This window comes from Stegastes partitus, unplaced genomic scaffold (assembly GCF_000690725.1).
Source record: "Stegastes partitus isolate 25-593 unplaced genomic scaffold, Stegastes_partitus-1.0.2 Scaffold278, whole genome shotgun sequence".
In the NCBI taxonomy this organism is placed as follows: Eukaryota; Metazoa; Chordata; class Actinopteri; family Pomacentridae; genus Stegastes; species Stegastes partitus.
The window spans coordinates 358546-386103 of NW_007578009.1; the positions used below are offsets into that span (position 1 = coordinate 358546).

Below are 27558 nucleotides of genomic sequence, written 5' to 3' on the forward strand. Positions count from 1 at the left end.
TTTGTAACAAATTCAATTCCTCTGAGTGACAATGAATCACTGCTGTGCTCTGGCAGAGTTAGAAAGACTACCATGTGCATTATGTCAAACATACAGTCCAAACCAAATGTCAAGTATAATTCTTCAATTTTTTCCTCAACTGTTTGAAGTCTAAATGTGAGAAGCTTTGTGTAGATATAAAACAAACCATATGGGGGATGTAGTTGGTACTCAAAGTTTAAGGGTTTACTGGTATTTGACATGAAGTCTAAAAAAAAAATCAGAATGTATAGTACTGTGTGGAAAATCTATACAGTTAAGGACTGCCTGAAGTCTCTGAGCCATAAACATCACCAGACGCTGTGAATTTCCCCTCGTGATGCTCTTCCAGGCCTGAGGACATCATCATGTGGGTCTGGGTTTAGAAATCTGGTCAGCTGAATTAATGTATGTGCGTCCTTTTACGTCACAGTCAAACATCTGAGGACGTGATGGGTTACTGCTATGAGGGTGAGTCACTTCTATGCGGCTGCCAGTAAACTGTGCACCCTAAGGAGAGCGGAGGGAAGGGGCTACCAGACTCTAGACTACACAGCCCCTAGTTTGAAATGACTGAAGGATAGTGAATTGCATGAACAAAAACAGTCTTTGTATGCATTCTGCATAGTCTTGCTATTTAGTATCTTAAAACAGCCACATATGGGAAGTTGTGCCGTTTGAACAGGATGAACACTATTGGAAATCTGTATTACAATTACAAGATTCACCAGAGCCACAAAAACTGTAAAAACTGAAAAAAATGTCGGGTTTCCATCTGGGTCCTTCTGGTAATCATCAAAAACCACTTAAAAAAATGTGCCTGTCTAACCTGTGTTAGACCTGTCAGTAAAGCAAGTTCATATTCTTCTGTTTTTGGGATGTGAATTACATTTTTAAACATTAAACTAAGACAACTGAAAGACCATTTCACTCACTTTCTTCTTCAGCTCCACGCTAATCGCATTAGCCTCTTTCAGGTACACCGCGTTCCCCCACAGCTGGTCACGCAGGGAGGTGAACTGATGGTACCTCCACTTCCTGAACGCCCACTGAGCCAGCTCAAACTCGTGCTGAGTCCACGGCACTGTGTGGAGACGGGAGGCAAGATTAACACATAGTATACATTAAAATACACTCACAGTATACAGTTATACCCAGAAGGACCATACCAGCGGTTTTAATTGTTTAAGCCCAAGCACAGCTCTGTTCTACTTAAATGCCTGAATTTCTCCATAATTCATGACATGAAAGATCTTGTCACCTTTATTCTAAGTCGCGCAAGCAGTGAATGTACTGAGAGCTATTTCTTTGAGAGGTGTTCAGGGACATTCAGTACCAGATTTTACAGACTCAGTTGCATGAAAATTAACAAACACTGCTTCTGGAAATGAGAACATGTGAGTCTGGTGTGTACCAAGGTTTAGCCTTGTCACCAAATTTGTGTCAGCTACTGATTAATCAAATAAACAATCTTATTTTGACTAAACGTAATGCTACCTGGATGGATGAGGAGACTCTAAATTTAAAATTAAGTGTAAGGTAATTGTGAGTAATGATGGTGGTGGATTACCCACCTTCCATCTGTACCAAATATGATAGAAACCAGTGCTGCACATCAATTAACATAAACTGCAGCACCTGTTTGTAGGCAATTTGTGGCTAAATCATTAAAAAAAAACTCCAAGTACGGTCCCTCAGACATCAAGTAAAATGTTACAAAGCGTTAGTAGCATGGTTTATTTAAAAGAAATTAGAGGATATACAATGTATTTACGAGTTTAATACCTTCAATGGGTAATTAGTATGGAGCTATTAATTAATCTTAATCAGAATGACGGTGATATTATATATATATGGGAATAATATACGCACATCCAAGAAGTTTAGGCTCTGGACACAAAATGTGGAAGAAAACACACAGTTCATTCATATATATATTTACATACACTATACAGCATATGTGGGGCTCATATATAGTATGTGCCGTAAAAGGAAAAAAAAATCTCCCAGACTTAAAAGCTTTCGTACACACCTTCCTCTTCTTCTTCCTCCTCCAACTCTTCTTCATCAGGTGTTTCGGCTACCAGAGAACGAGTCTCCACCTGTTTCTGAAGTTCCTGCAATTTGCTCTCGTAAACCTGGACACCAACACACAGAGGGGAGGACAGAGAACATGGACGAGTGTCCATCAGCCGCAACAACAGGTGAGCTCAGCAAGCCCTTAGAAACGCATTTCACATTTCAAACTAAAACCGTGGCTCGTGTCAGGATCGCTACGCTACCTGAGTTTTATTTCTGAAATCTAGCAATAAAGACTTTTAGTCACTTGTTGGATATGTAGATAGTGTTATGCATAATGTAAAAGAGAATTTTACAGTTTCAGTGGCGTGATAGCAGATATTAGTGCATTTTTATATTATGGATGCACTGTGCATAAAATATTAAAGTGCAAGTTATGGATTACTTTGCTCGAATAAAACATTTTCCAGAATCAATAATTGCATATCTACTGTGCACAATAAAATATCAGACATAATCCAGAACTAAAAAGCCATAAATAATTAAAGAGCTTGGTTTTAAACTAAAAATCGAGCTCTCACTTTTTCCTCTGTGCAACCAGCATAAATAGTTCTGGAAACAAAACCTTATGAAACAATGAAAAACTATCTATTGAGAGAAATGGCTGGAGTGGAAGAAGAGAGGCGCTGAGTCAACTGTAATCCAATGAGGGGCGCCATCATCATCAGAGCGGGACAGGCTGTGGTCCCGATGACCTCATCCTGTTTGTTCTCAGTCTTCTGGGAAGACAATGCAGCCTTTTAATTTGTCATTGACCTCCTCCCTGCTGAAACCCGACCAACAAGCTGACGGCTTAATTCCTCCGATCAAAAAAAAAATTCACGTCTTACTCAAAGTATACTTGTAAGTTTGACATGAACACATGTACCATATAAACACAGTGTGTATCATGATGTAAGCTGAAGCCATTTTACATGGCTCGTTTGAGAATATCTAAATTCTCAAATAAGTTGATGATGGCAAGAATTAAATGAAAAACTGTGACATAACTTTCATCCCCATCCTAAGTTACAAACATATGTGCAACACTGCCAGAATGTAGTATTAAATAATTACAGTGAAAGGAAATAGGGAAGAATAAACCTTTTTTGAATCTTCTAGTGGCGGATTCTGTCGATAATAGTCAAATTAATTGTAAACATTTAAAGTATCTCTGACCTAACCACATTCTATAGTGTCTCACATGATCACTCCTGTACTGTGCATACATGCAGGGATCTGACTATACTAGTTTATAGGCAATAAAAAACAAACACAACCCACTTATAAAGAATAACTGCACATGGAGCGCGTCATTTTATTTCAGTCATACTTTGAAAACAAACCTCCAGCAACACATAGATGCGATATATCCTTTTTTTTTTTTCTCAAACCTGTGGACAATACTGTTCCAATAGGTACTGTATGTTTGCACAAAGCGCTTGATTAAGGAGCAACACAACTTTGTACACAGCCACAATGAGGCACTTGATATTTTGTAAAATCCAAACACTCAACAGACACTCAGAATTGAGACCTATCATAGAGATATATGCGTATTTCTTAAGAACAGTACACTGTACACAGTTAATTTGATGTTGTATACTTTCCAGCTTACCTGGTCGCCATCAGCACCGGAGCATACGTTAAATAACATTCTTTAATGGAGCATTTAATAGGGCTGAAGAAATACGAGGCGCAGGTTGGCTGCATATGTCACATCATTTGGTTTTTTTGTTACAGCATAGTAAGGCAGAATATATAGTGTCAAAACTTATAGCATAAAACAGAAAATGATTTCATCATTCCAAAACCAGGGATAACATCTTGATAGTCCCTTGCTGCTGAGTGTCACCATATCTCTGAAATGATTTGAAGGCCATCTGGCATCGAATTCTAATAATCAATGAGTTCTTTTAAAGCTACGAAGGCAGCGAAAAAAGACAGATTGACGCACAGACTTGCTGCTAATCCAAATAAGCATCAGCTAAAGCACAGAGGCGAAAACACAGACATGGACAACTGATTTCATAGATCACTACTCTGATATGTCTCTCATCCGGGACGCATGATTATATGGTTTTTGATGCGGCTAAAACAAGGCAGTCCTCAAAATCTCATTTGATAAGGATATTTCTCATGAATAGCATTATGCAAACATTTCAAGTCTTTGTCCTTCTTCCAACATTTTTTAAGGCCAGTCTTTGGGAACCATGACAACACTCGGTAGGGTAGCCGTTGGAAACACAGTGAACTCTGTGCTTACTCAGTGAACCACAAACCTAAAATGTAACTTTTAAGACTGGACGAAACAGAAATCAGAGCTCAGTTCATACCGTGTGGCTCATACAGAAAGAAAAATGGGGAAGTATTCTGAACAGTCTGGCCTGGTGACAGGGAAACTTTCGAACAGATACAGTTTTCTTTAAGTTATAAGCTCGATCCATTTCTTAGCATTCATACATAGTGGTTCTTCAGTTTATAGGATCTTCATTGAGCTCCAGGATCCAGACAGAACATACTATCAATTAAAATATTTATATTTTAGGGGGATTTTAGAATATACATTTTTAGAATTAGAGTAACTTGTTTAACATTGAAATTAGTGTATTAACTAACTAATTATACAGCTTATCCATCACTTGAGGAAGTGCAAAATACTGTAATACAAGTGGGTGGCAGTTACATATTTGAAAATCATTAAAAAAAAAAAAAGAGTAAGAAAGAAAAACAAGAAAAAAGTTTGGGCTTAAGCAGTTAAGTGGCTTACTAAGGATTTGAATGTTATTACTAAAAAGTTAGTTTTGGTTAGATAAGTTATGAAGTTTTACTTCATCTGAAACGATATGCAAGAGCATTGAATTAAAAGGAAGGGAGAGAAAATACTGAATTGCAAATGCATAGCAGTAATAATACAGTTTAGTGCATTAAAGGCACTTTTTTGAATACCAGTTTCTTTAAACGCTATTTCAGTCTCTGTTTAAAAAGGCACACAACTGACTCGTCAGTCATCAAGTTATTCCATCATAACTTTTAAAATGGTCTTAAGATTCCAGATCTCGGCCAATGATGCTTAAAAACAGAAAATGTTTTATGAGGTACAACACAAAATGTAATATTGCAAAGAGAACTTTTACTCCCATCCTAACATTCAGTTTAACGTTACGTAGAAAGAAATAAATATAGGGTGTCCACCGTTCCTAATTTGGACTACAACAGCAACAACAAAAGTCTTGATGAAAATTAGACACTTCAAAGTGTTCATACTATAGTGGCTAAAAACATTCATCATTAATCAATACTAAAATGGCAAAAATGTAAACTCAGAAATTCAACCGTGAAAAGAATTTTGGCAAATCAAAGCATGATTCATGAATTGTCATAAATGCTGATAAATGAACAGAGTAGGCATGGCATGTCTCTTGTGAAAAAATAGTCCCCTTATATGTTGGCTTCATATCCTTATGACAGCTCTCCCAGTGCTAGTGATAACAATGCACACGATGCAGCAAAAACTGATAAAAATGGCATATATTATGATGATGATGATGATAAAATGTCTTTTTTTTTTTTTATAATACATACAATACTTGGATCAACCAGTAACACACTGATCAAGTGCAAAAGTCACAGTCAGTTTTGTCAGAGCTGTTGTGATCTGTAATGTGTTTGCCTACTAAAAGTGTATCAAATTAGTTCCTCGTTCCCAAAGTCACTCTCAGACTGTCGTCTCTCGGCTGGCTTTTAGATTAGGAGCAGACATTTGCCTGCGCATTCGTGGAGGAGCCTGAAAGTTGATCGGATGGCTAGCGTGGTCAGTGTGATGGTACTGCTGGTAGCCATTGAAGCTACCATCTGGGTACATCATGCTATTGTAGTGGCAGGGCTGTTGTTGATGGTAAGGCTGGGGATGTGCTGGCTGGTTCTGATGGTGGCGGGGCTGGTAGAAGGCCTGTGTATGCCTCCTGTTGTTTTCAGACTGCTGCAGTGACTCCATGGAGCCAGAGGGCCGCTGGCGGTGATTAAAAGAGTTGCTGCGGCCTCGTTCATGGGGCTGCTGGTGCTGGTTGTTCCTATAGTTATGTCTCTGACCCTGGCTAAAACCTTGCTCAAAGTCTTTACTTCTGCGCTGAACCGATGGGCTTGGCAATGGAGGAGTGACGTGGACAACTGCAGCAGCAATATTGTCTCTAGATTGTTCTCCTTCTCCAGCCAGGCTCTCTCCCTCCTCTTCCTCTACAGCTTCTTTGGGCACCTTTAGCTCTATGACCTGCTCATCTGTAATTATGATATGAGTACCGGGGCTCCATGAGTTGCGGTGCTTGGGGTTACTTTTGAAGGGGAAGCGTAGCTTACGGTCTTCCGGGGGTATAAAGCGATGTGGTCCGGTGTGCCGGCGGAGCTGCTTGGAGATCTCTTGCTGCTGAAGATTCTTGAGGCGCATCTGTTCTTGACGCATCCAGCGCATGTGGCCTCGCTTTAGGGTTGAGTCATCTCCTGTACTTTGGCCTGTTAGTGAATCTAAATCCTCCGCATCAGGCTTTTCAGGCTTTTCAGGCTTTTCAGGCACAGGAGGTTTTCCTTCCCGAGGGCTTGGAGTTCTGGCTGCACAAGTGGATGCCGCTGAGCTAGGAGGCTTTTCTTGGCCCTCTGGGGTGATGAGTGGAAGGACCTTCTCCATTTTGACCATCTTGCTCCGGAGAGCACGGATCTCTTCATCCTTCATGTTATTTTGTTTCTTCACCTCCTGCAGGATGTCCTCAAGTTTATCGATGTGCACTTTTAGCTCATCCATAACAACCCCTCCTGTTCGAGTGCCATTAGTTATGACATCCTCGATGCGCTCATCACCAACTCCGACAGTGTCCCAAACATCCCGAGCCACTGCCCTCCACGAGTCCCGCTCGTTGGGGTCCTTCTTGCTGTAGCTAGCACAGAGCTCCTTCATCTTTACAATAGCCAATGCCTCAATTTCCTGCCGCGTGTGGCGGAAATCATTGAGCGCTACTTCGTAACAGATTTCTTTGACTGCCTGGATCTTCAGGTCTGAGATGGTCACCCACTTGGAGTCCTTGGTGATGCGGCGTCGCTGAGGGATCTGGTACATTTTAACTGGCTCTCTTCTTTTCCCACTGCTGGGTAATCCACACTTTTTCACTATGGTTTGCAGCTTGCTGGGAGGTAGCTTTTCCCTCAGGGAAGTGATCAGTCTCCAGCTCTCCTCACAAGACCTCTTATCTGAGTCATCACCACTATCAGAGTCTCCATCCTTGAGAAAACAACACAGGACACAAACGAAATGGTTCCCAAAAAAAGGAGAAATTACAATGGGAAATCAGGAGGAAGATGAAAGGATGGCTTTAAAATAAAAGAATGAATAAATGTATAAATATGCAACATGGGAACTTCAATTATGAGTTAAGTCAAAGTTGAATAGGAATATGGTGGTCTGTCTTTAGCTTTGACAGAACTTTGATATTCAAAATTTTGAGATTTAGGATTTTTACCAAATAATAATAATTATTATTACACTGCAATAATACTATCTAAACATCTTGCATACATCATTACTATACAAGATGTATGGCAACATGCAGCATAATTTTCCAGAATTATACTGAAAATAAAGATAGAATACCAAACAAATGAACACACAAAAAACAGTGGCTTCCATTGACTTTCTTGTCAGTTTTTCTTTCTCTTATTTCTCCAGTGAAAATGATAATATGGATATGAATTTATGTTCTTTAAAATGGTCACTAAAAATCAGGTCTTTTACATCTCATATTTTTGGAAAAACTGTTCCCAATGTTGCATATTGGTATTAAAAGTAAAGGTAAAGCATGTCTATCATGATTAGAAAGGAAATATCAATAGATGATAGTTGCTGATTGGAGCACTTCTGAATTATTTTGTGATATTCCTCTTCTTAATTGAAAATTGTGTGATTTGAAAAGCTGGATCCCAAACATGCTACAGTGGCATGCATGCAGCAGATGGATTTTGGAGCTTTCCCCTTTTAGTCCAGAAGGTTTGAGTGGCTTTAGTACTAGCGGTGAGTTAGAAGACAGAGTGTTCTTGCAGTTGATCAGAAAGCCAGTAGAGAGAGGAGAGGCAGAAGTGAGGATAAGTGTTAATCCACTACAAGAAAGTTGTTAGTCGGGAAAAAAAAATGCAGTTTCTCATTTTTCGTAGACAAGGTACATTACAGATCACAACCAGTAGGTACAGATAATTCAGGTCTTGTGTGTGAGACTGTATCTATGCCTAGAATTGGACATGTTATGTCCCTGAGAGTCTGAAACCTGTGCCGGTAAGTTCTGCACATAAAACCACAAGAGTCTGTTAGAGGTCTGTGATTCACTGATTCAACTGTGAGCAGTGATAACTCTGTTGTTGAGCCGTGCCCTCAGTGAGCTACAGAGATGCCAGGTAAGGCTGGCAAAGATGGGTAGCCAAAGAAGTCAATGAGAAACCACATTGTCACTATCTGTCGAAAACTACAGCAGGATTTTTTTGTTATCACAATGCATTGTACATGTCAGCAACTGCATTGAAAAGATGAAACTCAGGACAAAACAGAGCAAGAAAACTAGAGTAGAAATCTAATCCAAGCAAATCAACAGCCACTTCAGAGTTGACCAGCTCGACAGCAAACACTGCAACTTAGTCCAGAACCAGTACTGAATGAGTTAAGAAAACATGCTATTAACATGAACCATGCAAAAGCAGCGTCACTTTATAGGAACGTGGGCATGTGTTTCAATGCTGATATTCAGTTTTTAAAGGAATTTTTATCTTAATATCAAATTAATTTTAACTGTAAGTTGCTGTTTTGCAAGATTCAGATCCACTATAGAAGACACAAGAAAAAAAGGAAACAGGGATTTGGAAAGGGGAAAGCTTTACAATCTAATTCTCACTCAATCAAATTGCTACAGAAAAATCAGTTAAACTCAAGAAGAAGGCAAGTAAAAGCTCATCTGTCTCAAACCAGAAAAAACTTCCATGCAAGAAGAACAGACATGCGCTAAGAGTAAAAGTGTGGTTCACACACACGCACACGCACACACATCTCAAAAGTGTCAGAACTCTGAGAGAGAATTAGTACTAGTCAGATTTAAATGGACCAAGTGAAACTATCATCCAAAAAACAAGCTTCTGATTGTATTTGGCCATAAGACACCATGCTTTAGCTTTGAATTCCACTTACAGATATCCTGAAGTACATAACACTCAAAATCACACACAGAATATCACAAACTAACTGGATCACTCAAGAAGCTGCTTCTAATTAACTTGCAAAAAGAAAAATCGAATTTTAGCTTTACTTCTATAAAACCCACTCCGCACTTATTTGACTCAAACTTCTAAAATGATGACGACAGAAAACACACTGATTCCTTTCAAGTGGGTTTGATCAGATTTCAGCTTATCTGAACTCACCAGCCGCTGTTGTTCCAGAAGCTGATCTGCCTCTTCCTTCTCTTTTTTGTACAAGATTTCCATCTCAGTGAGTCTGCACAAATGAGTAAAATAGATTGTGAAACATATCAAACAATTAACAATATACTACAGAATCAGTGTTTGAAACCACACACTACTTATCGCTATTAGAAATTCATTTAAATCATGCAAATACGATGGATTTCATACCTTTTCTCCATTTCCTGCTTCATGTCAATGCCCTGTTTTTCCAGGAGCTCTCTCTGTGCAAACGTCCAATCCACCGGCTCCACAGGGGTTTCGGCGGATGGCGTCTTCTCTCTTTCAGCTCTGGCCTGCTCTGGGTGGTTGAACCGGAACACATGGTTCTTTCCCATAATAATACGGTTGCCTAAAACGGGTTAGCACACATGTGTGGCAAGAAAAAGCATGGAAGGCATCACATTAGCAAAGATGTTTCTTTTCAGTGCTGCAAGAAATGTGTAAATGTAAGAGTTCCAACTTTTTAATCATGTTGTCTACTGGAGACCCCATTATATAAATGAACTAGTACAGAGGTAACCCACATGTATACAGTTTACTCACAACTTTGCACACATAAATGAGATACGCACCTGAACGAAGCTGGATTGCATCCTCAACACGCTTGCCGTTGACGTAGGTTTCTGATCCCTCGCAGGGCACCAGCATCACAATGACTTCAGCAAAAGCAAACAATCAACATTGAGTCACTCGGAAAAAGCTCATCGTTGTTCACATTTAAATGAAAAAAGGACAAATATCTCAGCCGCTGTACGTATATAGTGGCCTAATGTTTCCATTAGCACCAGAAAATTAATTTTGAGTCTATATTTATGCATTGGTGTCATTGATTGACAAAACCTGGGGTTGCTTATGCATGTATTTAGGGAGAAACGGTATCAGTGTTTGGATTAGACTAGAAAAAACATTTACATTCTTGCCATCAACTCTGCTTAATTCCAAGAAATTCTGAAAATCAATACATATCCCTACACACACCAAACATAAGCAAACAAACTCCTAATACTATGTCTCACCATCTCCGTTGGCATTCCTTTCGCTGCGGAAGATGCAGTGTTCTTCTTTGATATGAGCACCACTTAAAACAATGTCCTGTCTTCTCTCAGCATCGGCCTGACCCACCCTGAAACGATCATAGAGGACATTTTGAGAGGCTGCTCAGTGCTTTCTCATTGCATTGTCAGCCATTTCGGTAAAAAGTCAGAGAGAGTTAAATGGAAGCTTTAAACTACTACTTGGGAGAAGGCCGCACTAAAGCACTATAGGTGCCTTCATCTTTCATCACTTATTCTCCCCCTAGGGTGCAAATGTAACAAAATACTCAAGAGGAATAGTCTATACAGAGGACCAAAAGGACAAAGAGGGGAGGAAAGTAACTTTAGACTGGAAAAATTTTTGTGATGTGGCAGATTTCAAGCCTTTGACTCTGAAAGTTACTTTTGCCTTACATAAAAGGAGGAAAATGAAATACAGTAGTTCTTCAGAGGTCCTGTAAAGTAGAAATGCAAAACCTTTCACACTTTCAGCAGCATTTCAGTGTCATCATTCAAATTTTGGTTACCTTGTAATTCCGTCTTTGATGTAATAGAGCAGACACTCTGACATGAGAGGATCCTCATTCAGGTTCACCAAGTGTGGAGTCTACAAAAGAACACAAGAGATAGACAGTTTACCACAAAAACATGTATGCAATTTCACTACTTTTATCAATAATCAGCAGTACAGAAATTATACCAATACAAGGAATGCCAGTCAATGGGGCTTATTTTCACATCAAACGTTACTGCTTCCCTTTGATTTGGAAAATACAGTAAACAAATATAGACAGAAAAGATCACAGTCACACCGTCCTGACACCTCTACAGTCTGATACATGACAGAACTACTACAAAGGATCCTAAAAGCTACGTCTCCAAACCACCAACCTTTTTTGGGGAAAACACCCCGTTAAAGTCTGTATAGAGATCACAAGGCTTCTCAATGAAATGCTAAACCGTGGAGAGCAAGTGAGTGAAAGGAGAAAACAAAAATTAATGGATGACAAGTGGATGTGAACAAGAAAAAAGAAACACAACAATTAGCAGAAGAAGAGGGGAGGAGGGGTTAAAGCATGTCTAAAGACAGGAATAATTTCAGTGAAGAGAATTTTCTACAAACCAATGCTCATACAGTCACAGCTGGCTCTGAACAGCCAGTGATTAAAAGTTAACAAACCTCATTCTCTGCCACAGTCGTGACTTTGCTGACAAGCACATTCTACCATTTTATTGGTATTTATGTTGCAGTCCCACAGTTCTGCTTTTAATTGCTGGAGAAGTAAAGATAGGGAAGGGAATGTACCACTGCCTTTAATTTAATAAGCCTCATGATAGCACTAAGAGATCTACTCAGCTATAGCAAAGGCTTTAATAATCTACTCAAAGCAAAGTATTATATTCAAACAAAACCTTGGTGTAAGTGGTCTAACTTCATTGGAGTTTAAATACAAATTCACTTGTCAAATCTGAATACTAGCCCATCATGTTAAAGCTGATCTCATGTTACACTGTCAGTCAAACATGGAGAGGAAAAGGGAACTAAAGATGTTCCAGAACCACAAAAGGTGTGGGTCTGGACCATGCAAATAGACATACCTTTGATATTAAATCACTACTTAAGATTTAACTAGAGTGTCAGATATGGGGCTACTTCTAGTGCAGGAAAGGTGTCTTGTCTTCTTATTTCATTAAACAAACCTTCTTGGTGGGAAAACAATCAAACTGCTCATCAAATGTCCTGTCATGGCTAAGCTGAGTGTGTGAAGGAAGCAAATAACAAAGAGTGGAAAGACAGAGAATGATAAAGTGAGCAGTGAGAAAAACCAGAACAGGGAGGATTCCCATGGAAAAAGACAACATGGAAAATAGAAGTTATGAAGTGACTGAGGAAGGGTGTGCAGCACCACCCATGGGAAACTTGACACACTCGTGTGACATAAGAGGAGCGTGTCTCATCCTATAACCAGCCGGTTTTCCTACCTTTTTAGGAGAGAATACACCCAAAGTGCCTCCATCTTCACGGATGGCCACACCCATCTCTGCAAGCAAAGCCTCCCTGTAATGAAGACAAAAGAGTAAACTGATTAAATATCATTTATACTGAACTATTTTGTTAAACAGCATGGTATTTGTAATTTCTTGCCAAGACTTTCTGCAACAGATACTGGAACTTTCCACATTTATTTTCACTTTGTGCTGATAAACAGCAGAGGTTGACAACTGATGCTGGGTGACATTAGAGCAAGTCATTTGTGGTGTGACAACAGGCAGAGAATGGCATCAGCGAAACTCAGTGGACAGACGGTAAAATGGTTGGTGTCTGCAGCCACAGATGAGTGGATAAAGGGGGATTGGGGAGTTTGTGCAGCAGAGTGTGACGACAAAGAAGAGGAGGGAAACAGACAGAATTGGTGCAGAGGAAATGAGACAGAAAGGTGAGGAAAGTGAGACAGACAGCACAGAGGGGTTACAAGACAGAGACAGCGCTACAAGGGTTGTCTGCGGGCTGTGTTATGGTCTCTAAGAACTAGTGCTTAGGATTTACTGTGATCCAGTATTGAAAGTCAATGTTATCTTGAACAGCCACACTGGAAGGCAGACAGAAAACATGGCTGTCATCATTTAAAAATGGGGATAACAGCGATATTTTCAGACAATCTCTCAAGGGAGACACTGATAGTGCATTTAGCTGCACACATGAAATGAGTTACAAGTAGCTTAGAAGCAAAAGAGAGCTTGAATAAGAGGGACAATGCTTGACACATAGACACAGCTGGCCAATCACAGTGTGAAGTGGGTGTAAATGTTGGATCATTGGCTTTGGAAAGTTACAAATAATGGGCGATGTAGACATCAGAGAGTTGTAGGAAGAGTTTTTCGCTGCTATCAGACCATCTGACATGCAGCTGAAATAGACCATAAATCCCACAATAAGACGGACAGGATATAATGAGGAAGGGGTAGATGCACACGTACTACACTTATCTCCCCCGTTGGGAGTTACAGATGGAAATGAGCAGACTTTGTCTGCCAACACTGACCTTTCCATGCGGATTGCTTCAGTCTTTCGCAGTTTCTCTTCCCAGGTTTCATTGAGTTCTGCGATGATCTTTTCTGATTCCTGAACACAAGCAGCAAAGTGTGAGAAAAACACAACCAGTGTAATGTAACTGGAACCATCAGCAATGTATTAAAGGCAATACGTTTACTTGAGGAACAACAAGCCCACCCAGGCTGGTTTTCTTGAGATGTGGTTTGTTATACCAGTGACAAACCTGTTTTCCTGGTTTAGCTGATTTTTTCTTTTTTTTCCCTTTAGTTTATTTATTTTTTTTTACAAAATAAACATTTGGGGTCAGAACTCAAATCTCAATAAACAGGGCCAGTGGTAACATACTGCTATGTATTTATTATACAACAACACTGAGCTCTAATAAGCATATCGTAACAACACAGTCACTACGTCTTCTTTATCATTTTAAAAATAATTATTTACACATTTATCATTCTGGATACTGATATTGATTAGTTCCTGTGAATGTCTTTTTTAAGCAGTGTACAGTCATTTTAGTTGAACATGATAATAAACCTGTAATAGTAACCTTCACTGTTTGCTCCTGGATCACCAAAACAGCTGAAACGCATTTAGAATGTAAATATATTTTGCCTCACTATTAAAGCCAAGAGCCCATAAGACTGAATCTATTTTGGTCCAATTTCCTCCGTGTTTGCGTGGTGCTTGACGTCATTGGATGACAGACAGACTGGGCACCATGGTTGCCATGGAAACTGCAGTTCCTCATGGCTGGTTGTTGCCATCCAATGTGCTACCTTTTCTACAGCGTGAGGGAGCCCACTGCGAGTGGGAGAGATATAAAACTGAGAGGCCACATGAGGACTGATGGGCAAAACAGGTTTTATTAAAGGCTGTGTGTGGGCTAAAATTAAACAACAGCCATCTTGACATGAAATGAATTTGAGGATGGAGTAAATTCTCTGACTTTTAATTAGTTTGCCAATCTAATCAGATATTTAAGCATAACTAAAACATGCTAAACTTACTTAGAAATCAAAACACTACAGCCTGTGTATTTTTTTATGCTGTTTAAATCAAACGCTGTGACAATAACTGATATATTCAGACTACAACAATGAGAGTAAGACTATATTATTACCAACATGTACAAGACAAAACAATTCCCATTATACTCCACGCTTGTGGTAAATACACATTTATCACCATAAAAGGGGAAAAAATATGTTAGATACATATTAAGAGGCAGTGAAGTATATATAAAATGCACACGCACATATATATTATATATATAAAAATATATTAAGAACTTGCTATGAAACATGTTTTGGTAATTTTAGCATGTTTTAGTGGCGTCTATGGATTTTTTCCTCTTAAATCAGCCTGACATTCTGGAAATTTCCTTTCAGCAAACACCTTTCATTAAGATTTACAAGCCAGCCTGTTGCCCCACTTGGCACCACACAGATCCTCATTTAGCTCGACTGAAAGCATGGCTGAACAGCAAAAAGAAACAAATTAAGAGCTCTATCTTTCATATCTATAGTGAATAAGAAAAAACAAAAAAAAACTTAAAATCGAGACTGAAGTGGATAGAGCTGGGGTTTTTTTTTTTTTCTTTTGGCAGATAGCTGTGGGGCCCTTCTTCCCTCTTAACTAGAGACATATGTGTGATCTGGAGACTGCTTCATTCCACACTTTCTACTTTACCTTGAGTCTTTCAATGGCCTCCTCTCCTCCAGGTGTGGACATGATGCGCTCTTGGATGCTGGTGACTGACTGCAGGCCTCCCTGGCTGCTTAGTGAGCCAGAGGATGGAGAGGCTGTCAGGGAACCAATAGGGGCTGTGGAGAAATGGCCAGGGCGTTGGTTCTCTGAGGCTATCAAGTATCTATGCTTATTGTTCTGAATGTCTTTGAGGTCTGAGCCAGCAACAAGAGAGAGAGAGAGATAGAGAACACAGAAAGAAGTAGGGTAGACCCAGGATAGGATAGAGAGAATAAACCACATAAAATGGAGGAACCAAATATCAAATAAGAAGAAAGAGAGAAGAGAGAGAAAGAGATGGGGAAAGAGAAAGGACAAAGGGGGGAAAGACCAATGTAAGACACACGTTGTACGTCAGAGGGTAAAGACAAACACCCAGCATGATGGTCAGCTACGGAGAGCAGCAGTTTTCACTCCAGGTAGTTTTCAACAGTCTGATTACTCCAACTCTTCTAGAAAAAATGCATTGGAGTTCAGCCTTTATTCTGTTTAAAAGGTTTCAGGCTGTTTTAATGTAGGTCAGAATATTAGCGTGGTACAAATAACTCTGAGCTCTTAATTTCCAGTGTGTACAAGGTTCAGGAGTGGGGAGATGCAAACTTCAACTCAGACATGAATGACAACACACTGTGTGAAAACTGCTATCAGTGTATCAACTACAGGATGGGAGCAAGATGGAAACTGCAAGAACGTCCAGCAGAAGGACAGACGAGAGTCATTGACACATGCGGTAAAAGTTCAGCCCGCAGTTGAGTAGATTGATTCACTGCACACACACACACACACACACACACACACGTGCACTCACGCAGCCACCATTACAAAGCCACAGCAGCCTCACGCAAAGGTCAGGCGGCTAATGTCAATATAATGGCATCAAGTGTCTCTTAAAAAGACATGTGCTTTTTTAAATCCAAAAAAATAGGTCTGATAAGTGTTGAGCTGTTCCACTGAGGTAGAACATAGCGCAGGATCAAATGTATACTTTGATCTGACTCAACATCTATTATTGTTCAGAAAAACTTTCCAGATAAAGAGTATTTTACTGGAATATTAGCAATAAAGGGACGGAGGGAAGAAGTGTTAACAGCAGAGGGAATACTACCAAACTAACTACTCAATACAAACTATTAAAGCACATAAAGTTAGTCAACTCTGTATACAAACACCTCTGGTGCGGCTATTTAGAAATGTAAAGTTATGCACCTTTTCGTCTGTAGCTCTGAGCCTCAGCTTGAGAACTCAGAAGTGCCATTCTAAAGCTTTGAGCACTGTCACCTGCAGTGGATGATTAGTGAAAGAAAACAATAAAAAGAAGAAAGGTCCACTGGCAAGAAAAGGACGCTTAAGAAAGTGAGTCAAAGAAAGTGAGACATGGTTATAAAATGATGGGAGTTGTTTTGGGGTGGGGAAAACTGACGCGCTATTCTAAAAGCTATGTTTCTAAAAGGGAAATTACAAAAGTGACTATAATACAGTTGGATCTAAGCCTCTAAATAGCCGCCTCACGCCCATCATTCTGAAAAATAACAGAAAAACAAGCGCAGAGCATGCTAACCTAGAGGCATGCTAGCTCTTGCCAGATCAGCACACCTATAGAAGCCTTGCATTTTAGAGTCTCTTTCTATTAAGCTTTTGCTATTTTAAGCAATTACATGCAAAGCTGCTAGCAGATTTAAAATACAGGTAATGGGGGTTGTAAGCAATGTTAGCTATTTCATAAGGGCAAATCGTGATATGCAATGCATGACTACCACACATATACACACATTTGATTCCACTTCCTGGGCAATCATCCCCCATAGGATCAACTGAGGGGAAGCAGGAAAAGATGAGAAGGGTCAGAGGTCAGCACCAGCAGAATGGGAGGAAAAGGTTACAGAAACTTCTTAGAGAGCTGGATGTGAATGATAACAAGGATAAGAAGAAATGCAATGGAATGACTTGTTAAGTACCATGTCATTAGGCATGAGCTAAGCAGGCATTAGCAAGTAGACAGGTTATTAATCATTTCAGCTATAAGAAGTCACTAATGGGTAAATTATGTCTCTAATTGACAAGGCTACGAGCCATTACTCTTGTGTGCAGCAAATAAAGTATGACACTTTATGTAGTTTTAAACTACCAGTAGTGCTGTCTGTCACAATCAGCCAAATGTGACGATATACGTTTTCATAAATTATTTTGTGCAATAAAAAACCTTGAATATTCTATAAATGTAGTGTGCTACAGCAATCAGCACACTCACTACAAAATACACACTATACTGTTTACTATGCAAAGAGGCATAATATAACCAGTATGAAGGTAAATAGGTTTAAAAAGCTGTTTATATATTTTTAGTTTCGTAACAGGCACAAGTACAAGCACTATGATGAAAACAAAGATAGATGGCTGGAAGCAATGAGACAGTAACGAAAACAGAAGATGTTGCCAGCTTGTGATAGGCCCTAACAGAGAAGGTAGAAGCCATGTGGCTGCAAATATGACCAGCTGTGACAGCATTAAACTCACTGTCCAGGATGTCTCCCAGGCCCTGGGCACGGAGCAGCTCCTTCAGTCGAGCCACTTCATCCTTCAGGTCACGCACCAACTTATTGTTGGGATCCTCATTGATGACAGCATTGCACTTGATGTTCTTGGCTCGGTCAGCATAGCTAAAAAAAAAAAATAAAAATAATGAACTTGATTTGGAAGGGCTTAAATATGAAAACATACAACACACATAGCTGTAATTATTTTTGAGTTAGTATCTACAGTACATCCTGGCATGAAACCTTACCGGAGTGTACTGAGGGTTTCATCGTAGTTGATATCTGCAGGACTGAGGGCAGCTACCATAGCTGTTCTGGAGTTTCCACCTGATAACAAAAGATCAGCAAAGATTGACTTTTAATTCAATTTAAAATACAACACGATTTCCACTGCACTGCTGTAAAAATGCTCAGTTAAGAAGAAAACACTACTAGGATCAAAATGAGTGCTGGAAACTAATTCCACTAATGTAAGATTTCCACTTTATTAGACTAAACTACTGTGTACTACACATGCCAGACTAAAGATATACTGTACACCTCTCCTACACGTGTGCCTGAACCAAGGGGATGAGTGTGCTTGTCTAGTTAGGTTGAAATACAGTCTGCTGACAGGGTCGTTCTTAAATTGGCAGGGTAATGTACACTCCAGCTCCAGTCATTTTTTTTATCCCTCCTTCGTCTTCCATTATACAAATGGCTCAATTTCTCTTGCTGTCCAGAAGTGAGAATTTCCCTACACAGTTTTCAGGCATAAATTACACCATGTTCAGCTGGTAAAGTGTGTTTATCAAGTGACACCAAAGGTCATACCGAGGTTCTCCCTCAGCAGCCACGTGAGAACAGAGTCTCTGTACGGGATGAAGTCAGTCTTCTTCTTCTTCTTGCTCTGCAGTAAACAAAACACCAAGATATCAGACAGGAAAAAACTAATATCTGATGTAACGCTTTGCGTTTCAAAACATGAAATTAAGGATGACAGTACAGACTCAACAATATTATGATGCAACATAAACATAAACCTTAACGGCTAAAGCGGTCAGTTTAAATGAGCGGAGGGCTGATTTGATGCGATTTTGTCTCTAGTGCAAGAGTTGTGGATTTAATTGTGCATGATGCCTAAAAGCACAGCACTGGGGTAATAAGAATCGTAGCTACTAAATCTCTGCATCTTCAACAGTGCACATGGCAAAAGGCTGTCAAGTCTGTCTCATGGGATGAATCGGAGGTTAGTGTTTCAGCTGTCAAAGGGTTTACCTTGCTGGTACAGTTGTCCTGTGTAAGCAAGCATTACAAGGACAAGAGAGGAGAAAGAAGAAGGGCAGACATTACAGCATGCCAGGCTACATACATTAATTCCTTGAGAAGGTAGGGTCAAGTCATCTAGGGTAAGAGAAAGGTTGAAAAGGAGGAAAATGAGAGAAAAGGAAAAAAAAAACAAGATGATAAAACACTCACCACTTCAGCCAGGGCAGAGATAACTTTTCCTAACGTGGTGAGAGATTTGTTGATGTTTGCTCCCTCCTGCAATCACACACACAAAGAAAAATGTTTATTCCAGAGTCATCAAGGTGATATTAGCCAGTTGGTTCATAAAGTTGCTAGATGTTTGTGCAGATGGAAGTCTTACCTTTAGCCTGGTACCTTTAGCTCCAGTGGAATCTGCTCGCTCACTCCCTGCCAAGTCTACCAGACTAATTTTACTGACCTGAAGGACGGAGGAAACGCATTAGATGCATCAAGCTTATAAATAATATACATATGAATTACGGGCGGGTGAAGAAAAAAATCGATTCGCATAAGACTTGCAGTTCTGATTCTCTGCAGCTCTCAATCAATTCACAAATGCCCAAAATAGATTCCTGTAAAACATTACGTTGATGAAATAAAAAAGGCAGAACTTCACTGTAAGGACATAGTGCAGCATGTAGCTGGTGTACAGTGTGCACATACTAAAATGATCTTGTAGTGCATCTTCAAAAAGTCTTCAGGCACATTTTAGATGTATTGACTTAGTAATTAGTGTTTAGTTTGAGTTCAAGTATTTTGTAGATACGCTGTACGCCATCACAGACTAATGTTAGCATAGTGGAGCACTGAACTCAAGCACCCTGCGGCACTTTACAAAACTTCAACCAACTCTGGTGGTTGAAAGAAAATAACTTTGACAGTGTAGTCTGTTTTTCAAAAATCTGTGCCTGCACAGCATTTTGGATAATGATGGCTTTCCCTTTACTAGCACTGCAGCAGGGAGACTGTTCTCCACTGCCGGAGACATAATGTTTACAACACAGCACACATAGCAATTGTTGTTTTTGCATAAAAACATTTACCCAGCGATGTTGGTCAGTTAATTACACATTCATTTTATAGTTTTTACGTAAAGAAAAATGATTGTAAAATGCTTCCTGCCAACTGGTGCAGTTAACTGATGAAAATAACTTCAGAAAACAATTTAATAATAAAGCTGCATACTCTCATGAAGGTCGGGGTTAGAGAATGACCCTCATCATACATTGTTAGCTTAACTGTCAGCTATGCTTCATGTGCAGCTCAGTAGGAATAGGGCAGGAATCAGAGTTTTGGCACACAGATGACTGAAGTAAGAGCCAGAAGTATAGTGCCCTTTATTTACTTCACTGAATTAAAAATCAATTCTAAATCAAACTGTGACCCCAAAGATCAGGAATGGATTAGAATGTTTGAATACTGTGAGATTCCCATCACTACTCTGAACAACAAAAAACTGAGAAGACGAAATCATCATTGTAGCAATGGAAGTACTTATCACAAAATACAGGATTCATAATGTTTTCAAAAACTTTGAAAAAAATCAAACCATCCAAAATATCAAGAAAAAAGTGCAAACCAGTCTAAAAAAAAAAATCGGGCATTCCTCTCAAGTGAGATGCAGCCAGGCAGTAAACTCTGATATAGTAGCTAAACACAATAGGCATTGTGTTTACAATAACACACTGGTCTTTGTGTCTCCAGAGTGAGAGGAAATGCTAAAAGTCAAATCTAAAATGGCTCTTTCTTTTCCTTCTCCAGTCACCACTGACTGAGAGGACCATTGGGCACATCATAGCTAAAAACAAAGGAAAACATAAAAAAATGGCTATATTAAAAAAAAAAAAAAAAATCTAAAATCTAATTTAAGAAGCAGAAGGTTCAAGTCTGTTCAAACCTTTTCTGTGGAGAGGTCTGTCTCGCTGTCGTGTTTCCTCTGTGTGAAGACAATGGTGAAAACCGCATGGGACCTGCTGCTGGTCTCATTCATGTTGGTGGCAGCCACAGTTCTGTAAGTTAGCACATATGGAAATAGTTAGGCAACACAACACAATAGGGATGTTAAATAGTTGTCTGAGCACCTTAACCATTTTTCCTTTTACATTATTTTGCAAGATTAATGCCGAATTCATGGTTTTGGCTTTTACTAGAGCTATCACTGCTGGGTTTTACACCTATTAGAGTGAATTGAGTTGAAGGGATTACTTTCTGCAGCGGAGGTGGATAATAGTGTGAAGACGCCAAACACAAATTCACAAGGCGCACTCAGAGGGATAGTCACAGGGGAGATACGGGTTTTACACGCATGTTCTAGAAATAAGCCCTCTGAGTCAGCACAGCAAGATTAAGGCAGGGTTCACTCCTCCCCACTGGAGCGCTCCTGACACACTCACACAGAGTAAAACATACACACACAGATACATTTGCCCACTCAAGCATATGCAGATGTCATTGAGAAGTACTCATTACCAGCAATTGCAGAAAGGTTCTGTCAGGCTTGACTTGCTGATTTATTTAAACTTAGTAATGCCACAAAGAGAAGGTCCTGGTGTCTTGAATTAAACTAATCAACACTGACAAGAAAGCCATAAAAATTGCTGCGATAAGAATATTCTCTGATTTAAAATTCTTCCCTTATTAGCCTGCATGACCGAGGATGTGAGTTATCACATCATCGCAGCTGTCACCACCACTATTACTCCTCCTCCTCCTCCTTCCTATGATCTCAGCATGATCCCAGAGCTTGACTCACCTGGCCTTGTTGCCTGCATCCATCAGGTCAGCGATGTCTGTGTAGGAGGTGACAGCTAGCTTGGACAGGTCCTCTACATAGGGACCCAGTAGCGGGTGTTCTCGAACTCGCAGGTTCCCTTTGTTCTTAGGATTGAGCAAATCTCGCACTCGCTCGCAGTAGATCTCCATGTAACTGACCTGGAAACAATTTCAAAAGTAACAGAGTATCAGTTCAGGTGCCCCAGGACAGCAATGTAATTCTGTAACACAAGGCTGAGAACAGAAAAATAACACAATGCAGCTCTGCACAACATAAATATGTGACTATAAAGGAGGGTGTTTCATATTCTTGCGGTATGCGCATGTTTTTTTTGGCAGATCTATATTAGAATCCCAGTCTGATAAAATGTGGCAGTGCACTCTAACAAGATAACCAGAAGGAATGTGCAGAGAAAACCCAGCATCTTTGAAGCTTCAGCCAATACGTGATTGATTCACTATCACCAGATACACTGATAGGAGAAGTCTTGGAAGAGTTCCTTAGAGACGAGCCAGCACAGGAGTCAGAGTAATGGGTTAACAATGGGGATTACAGATGCCAAAGCGGTCCAAGACTCACCTCTACTGAGTAGGAGAGCTCCTCTTTGTTGCTGTCCTCATTGATTTTCTCAAAGAGATCTTCACATAGCTGAGAGGCAGAGAAAGAGGACATTTTAGTGCAAATTAGCAGAATGTGGAGAGAGAAAGGGGGATGATAAATAGGAAGGAGATCTGTGGACAAATAGACAACAGAACAAAAAGCAATTTGTTTCCAAGTGATGTTTCTAGAACATATAGTTTTGAGCATGTTGATAGCATTTGTTGTCATGAACACCTCTGGCACTATGTCACACTATTTATTAATGCTCTTATAGTATCTATCAGATGAATAAGGGCTCCCCCCCCATTGGCTTTTTGCTATTGTTCATGGGAATAAACCTAATTTGTCCAAGACACACATGGTGTCAGATCTGTACCATATTAACATTGCATCATTGGTTGTCTGTCATGATCTTTGCAGTTCACCAAAATTCTAAAAGATATATTATAGAACAAACCATGGGAATGATTCCTTCCTGTCCCTCCTCCTGCTTGCCCATCATAGTGTAGGATTTGCCAGCTCCTGTCTGGCCATATGCAAAGATACAGACGTTGTAGCCCTCAAAAGCATGCTGCAGCATTTCCTTGCCAATGTCATTATACACGAGGTTTTGTGACGCGAAGCTGGGGTCTTCCGGCTGTGGGAGGGAGAAAAAACATTGCATTATTAGAAAGTTATGGTATTTCAAACTGTCAATAAATATAGTATCACATTATGTCAGAACAAAGAAAATGTTTGAACTCACTGTGGTGTGCGACCAGTAGGAGTAATCAAAACTGAAGGTCTTTGCTGGTTCCTTTGGGGCTTTTGGGTTGAGGATAGCTGTGGGGGAGAGAACAAAAGAAGACAAGTGATTAATAACATCTGGTTTGAATGTGAATATGAGAAAACTACTCTTATGTGCATATAGGCTCATTTTAAAAGCTGCCTTGACTTAGTTAGTGATACAGATTGTTCTGAATTATTGGATTAATGTCCTTTCAACCAAAACAAAGTATGTACCAAAAGTGTTCAGTTTGATTGTAGCAGCAAATCTTTGACCAAGAACTCACTGGAGTAGAAGTTCCTATCTATCTTCCTATTGTGTCCACTTAACTTCTTTTTTAGTTTTTTTTTTTAGTTTTTTTTTCCACGTGTACGTTTTCTTGCTTTGTAATTCCTTTAGTGTCACTCTTAATTACTTAGCTGTTTAAAAGCCAATGGAAAACACTGTGATTTTATATATTACATTCTATATGTAGTTACTAGATAAAGACAGTCGATACACTAATTATTTTTAACCTGTTTGGCTGGTAGTGGTTCCTTCAAGATCCTGTTCCTCAATCTGGGCACTTGAGTGATATTTATGGAACTGAAAGTCACATGAATCAGTGGCAGATCATCCGCTTTTTTAGGGACAGCAAGCGCTGCTTCAAGTTCTACTGAACAAGTCATCTTTAATCATTGTCCTAATTTATCATATGTAATGATAAGACCACAATGGCAATCAGAACAGAGTTTGAATAATAATAAAAAAAAACGTCTTCCACAACCACTTCACTTGTTGTATCTGTGAGAAGCATAGTGACACCATATTTCCACACTACCCATCCATTCCCTGTGGTCACACACACATTTCTTAATGAACAAGAATCTGCTACCATGCCTGGTATGTCATCCCTCTCAACCATGCTGGTTGGTACCGCTGGGACAAGAGTACTAGCTTTCATACTGGATATTTGAGTGGTAGAGAGCAGGATGCAGTTCTACTGTGAGATATTTGTGGTTCGCCATATCCCTATTGTTCCTCAAGTCCCCTTCTTGGACTTTGTTTGGCTAAAGGTGCCTTGTATTTTGGCTAATGCAGGGAGTTCACTCAGACTAGGAAATGCTTACTTTCATCATTAGAACTGAAGAGGAAGACAGTGAAAGACGCAAGCAAAAAAGGGTTTATGAGACTTAAATTAAGGTAAGTGCTCAGGAGTCTAGCAAAACTCAAAGGGCCTAACAACAGAGAGCAGCGTTGAGACGAAAGGAAATACTGCATCTACATCTTAGTAAGAAGAATAGGTTCTGTGTATGCAAGTATTTAGAGCAAATGTGCAGTGCCAGCCAGAAAACAGCAATTAGCTTTGTTTAATGCAAATTCTGTGCTCTGCTAATGGGCAAATTAAAGCCAGGTTTAGCTCCTCGACATGAGGGTGCTTGAGAGGCTTTTGAATCAAGATGTCGCCAGCAGAGTGCCTTTATGTGCTCAGAGGATTTCAGCACACTTATCAATAATGCAGGAGATGTGGAGAGACAGGGATTGCATATCGCCCTCCACGGGTCACATGCTGACAGAAAAGCACAGCATGTCCTCAGAAACCAGAACACTAGCTGCTTTACGTTAAATATGTGATGATAATAGTGACTGCTACTGCACCAAACTTCAGGTAGCTCCAATCTTGCACAGGTACAAATTATGCATTTGTTTTTACCATCTTCAACCTTCAAACAGGTTAAGGTGCTTTGGTGGCGCAGCAGCTTCCATATTGGGCACTGGAAGAAGATACAGCAAGACAGGTGGCTAAATAAAGCCTATTTCACCTTTGACATGCCTCCAAGGAGAAATTGGAGACAGGGCACAAAAAAAAGGAAGTGCGATTTAGGTTACCAGTGCCCCTATTCCCCTTTCCTGGAACAATCTACAGTGGGCATTAATGCATAGGCAGCCGAAGCTCTGATCCAGTGTCAATGCGGAACCTTAACAGTAAAAACTGAAAGATGAAGAGAAAGTCACATGTGAGGCATTGGGCCAGTCAGATGCTCTTTACAGGCAGCAGACTGAAAGTTATAAACCTTACAGGGAATCACAGATGTGTTCTAATATGACAAAGCATGATGTGAGTTTTCTAATCCCCCATTTATTTTTGGACTCTCGTCTGAGACAAGGGTATATTTTGTGATGTAAAAAAGGTAGCAACAACCGGGAGTCTGCGTAGCTCCTAAGGTTGAATCATGCTCATGTGGCACAACCGCCTCATTCAATTGCCCACTCAGAACAGATAGCTGCTTCACCCATGTAGTCGTGTCAGTGCGTCATAGGAGTGGATCTCTCATGTAAGAGCATACAAAAGTGTACTGAGGGCAACGATGCACAAACTACCACACATATGGAGCTGTAACTGCTGTTACATTTGCACCTGCTAAAAAACAGGGATGTTCATGATTACTTCTATGTGTAGTTTAAATTTTTTTTATCATTGTACTTTGTGTTGGAAGAGTGACAAGCTGCCTCTTACGGTAAATCCATCTATTGTTGTTCACACACATTTGTCAAATTGTTGCATTTAGCCATCTAGTGCAACCTACATTCAAACATTACTCACCTACTTTTTCTAAACTGAACATGAGTCACTCAGTTCACTCTCTACGCTTGCAACTATACATCACACATAGATTTTATATAAACAGGGGAACATATACAGTCATAGTCTTAAAACCAGATGTCAATGAGGAATTCCTCTCCTTTCCATTTATAGTAAATATGCGGGCCAGAGTCACATCCTGGACTTGAAATGGCAGACGCATTCTGCTGTCTAATAAACGTCATCTCTCTGTCTTTCTCAACCATGGCAACAGGTATAGGACCAGATTCTCGTTGCCATAACAACTTCAACTTGGCACAGAAGGGGAGGATGCGGCACATTGCGTTCTCTTTTCTCTCGTCTCAAGCATTCCCTATTACAGTTCTCTAGAAATTATATATAACTCCTTAAAAATACAGGTTTATGGAGACTTACAGTCATTTATCAAACACCGATTCTCAGACACCATGAAGACAATAAGCTACTTAACAAGAGGCATTAGAACAAACAACTTTTGCTGCACACAAACCTGACACATACTTTGTAAATGGAAACTGTAAGAACATGAATATTGTAGTAAAACATAGAAGACAGTTTATCATTTAAATCAAGTACTCAGAAGGAGTGCTCTGATTGGCTGTGTACCAAGAAATATGAAGATCCACAAGCACAAGGGTCAGAAATTGAACATTACCATTATAAGAGCAAAATACCGTGGCATCATCAGGCCGTTAAACTGCACTAAACATCTATTACATAAACAGAGGACATGCAAAACTGTGTGGGTACTCCGAAGGAGACAATTCTCTCAAGACTGAGAAATTTAGTCAGAGAAATTTAGTCAGAGCCCGATGTTCTGTGAACAAGCTACTGGTTGGCATATGAAGGTAATTCATATGTTCATTTTTCTAAATGCCAAAGCTCTCAATTTTCATTTTGTGTTTCTGTGCTAGCACTCCACCGGAGCACTCCGTCTTAACAGGAGGTTAGATCATAGTTAACTAACCACATCCTGCTATCTGAAGAATATCACTCAGCTGGTTGTAGCGGGCAGACATTTTGTGCTACAGTGTTCAACATGGGGCCTATAATCCGACCAGGAAAGCAAAGATACCCCTCAGTAATGAGGTTGTTAGGAGGTCTCTGAGCACCAGATGGGGACTAAAAGCTAGCCCCTTTCACCTGAGACTAGCAGACAAGTGGAGTCTAAAATGGCTGAACATATTTGCCTCTCTCTTCCAGTAACCCTCAGCGGACCTGCCGGCTGTTAGTTCAAGCTGATCGATGCCTATCTGAGATCAGAGAACAGGGGATAAGGGCAATAAATAAATGCAAGTGTAATCTCTGTAAGGAAAACAAATGGACAAAGGAAGCCAGACATTCAGGGAAATAATATCTGTGAAGAATTAGAATAACCACATGTGCTTCTTTCAGCAAGACTGAGGTATTTTAATAGCATCCCTGGGGTCGATGTGCAGCTGTGCATATGAGCAGGAGTGTGATGTAACAGTTCGCTCCTCAATGATATTATTCCAGTCATTTAATTCACGACATTAAATTCCCTCACAACATTACATAAAAATGTTGGTGACCTCAGCAGAACCAAACAGCTCTAACAACATCCACTTCT

The 27558-nt window shown here is 39.9% G+C and overlaps 1 protein-coding gene across 5 annotated transcripts in view; it reads right to left on the reverse strand.

Annotated features, from left to right (window-relative positions):
• Positions 1-27558, reverse strand: part of kif1b (kinesin family member 1B) — a 62050-nt gene that overhangs the window by 19664 nt on the left and 14828 nt on the right. For 2 of the 5 annotated variants that reach the window (XM_008282584.1, XM_008282583.1), the window contains exons 3-22: positions 23345-23421; positions 23057-23236; positions 22579-22647; positions 21979-22157; positions 21124-21235; positions 19567-19644; positions 19395-19460; positions 18750-18825; positions 18185-18263; positions 17917-18059; positions 15346-15479; positions 13643-13722; positions 12582-12657; positions 11126-11205; positions 10581-10687; positions 10137-10220; positions 9733-9913; positions 9523-9595; positions 2051-2156; positions 954-1102 (exon numbers count right to left, since the gene is read on the reverse strand). In XM_008282584.1, coding sequence (XP_008280806.1) covers positions 954-1102; positions 2051-2156; positions 9523-9595; positions 9733-9913; positions 10137-10220; positions 10581-10687; positions 11126-11205; positions 12582-12657; positions 13643-13722; positions 15346-15479; positions 17917-18059; positions 18185-18263; positions 18750-18825; positions 19395-19460; positions 19567-19644; positions 21124-21235; positions 21979-22157; positions 22579-22647; positions 23057-23236; positions 23345-23421 — 2129 coding nt within the window. Of the gene's footprint in view, positions 1-953; positions 1103-2050; positions 2157-3360; positions 7346-9522; positions 9596-9732; positions 9914-10136; positions 10221-10580; positions 10688-11125; positions 11206-12581; positions 12658-13642; positions 13723-15345; positions 15480-17171; positions 17214-17916; positions 18060-18184; positions 18264-18749; positions 18826-19193; positions 19212-19394; positions 19461-19566; positions 19645-21123; positions 21236-21978; positions 22158-22578; positions 22648-23056; positions 23237-23344; positions 23422-27558 lie in introns of those variants that run through there. The other 3 variants (XM_008282581.1, XM_008282582.1, XM_008282585.1) reach the window with 3 other exon arrangements.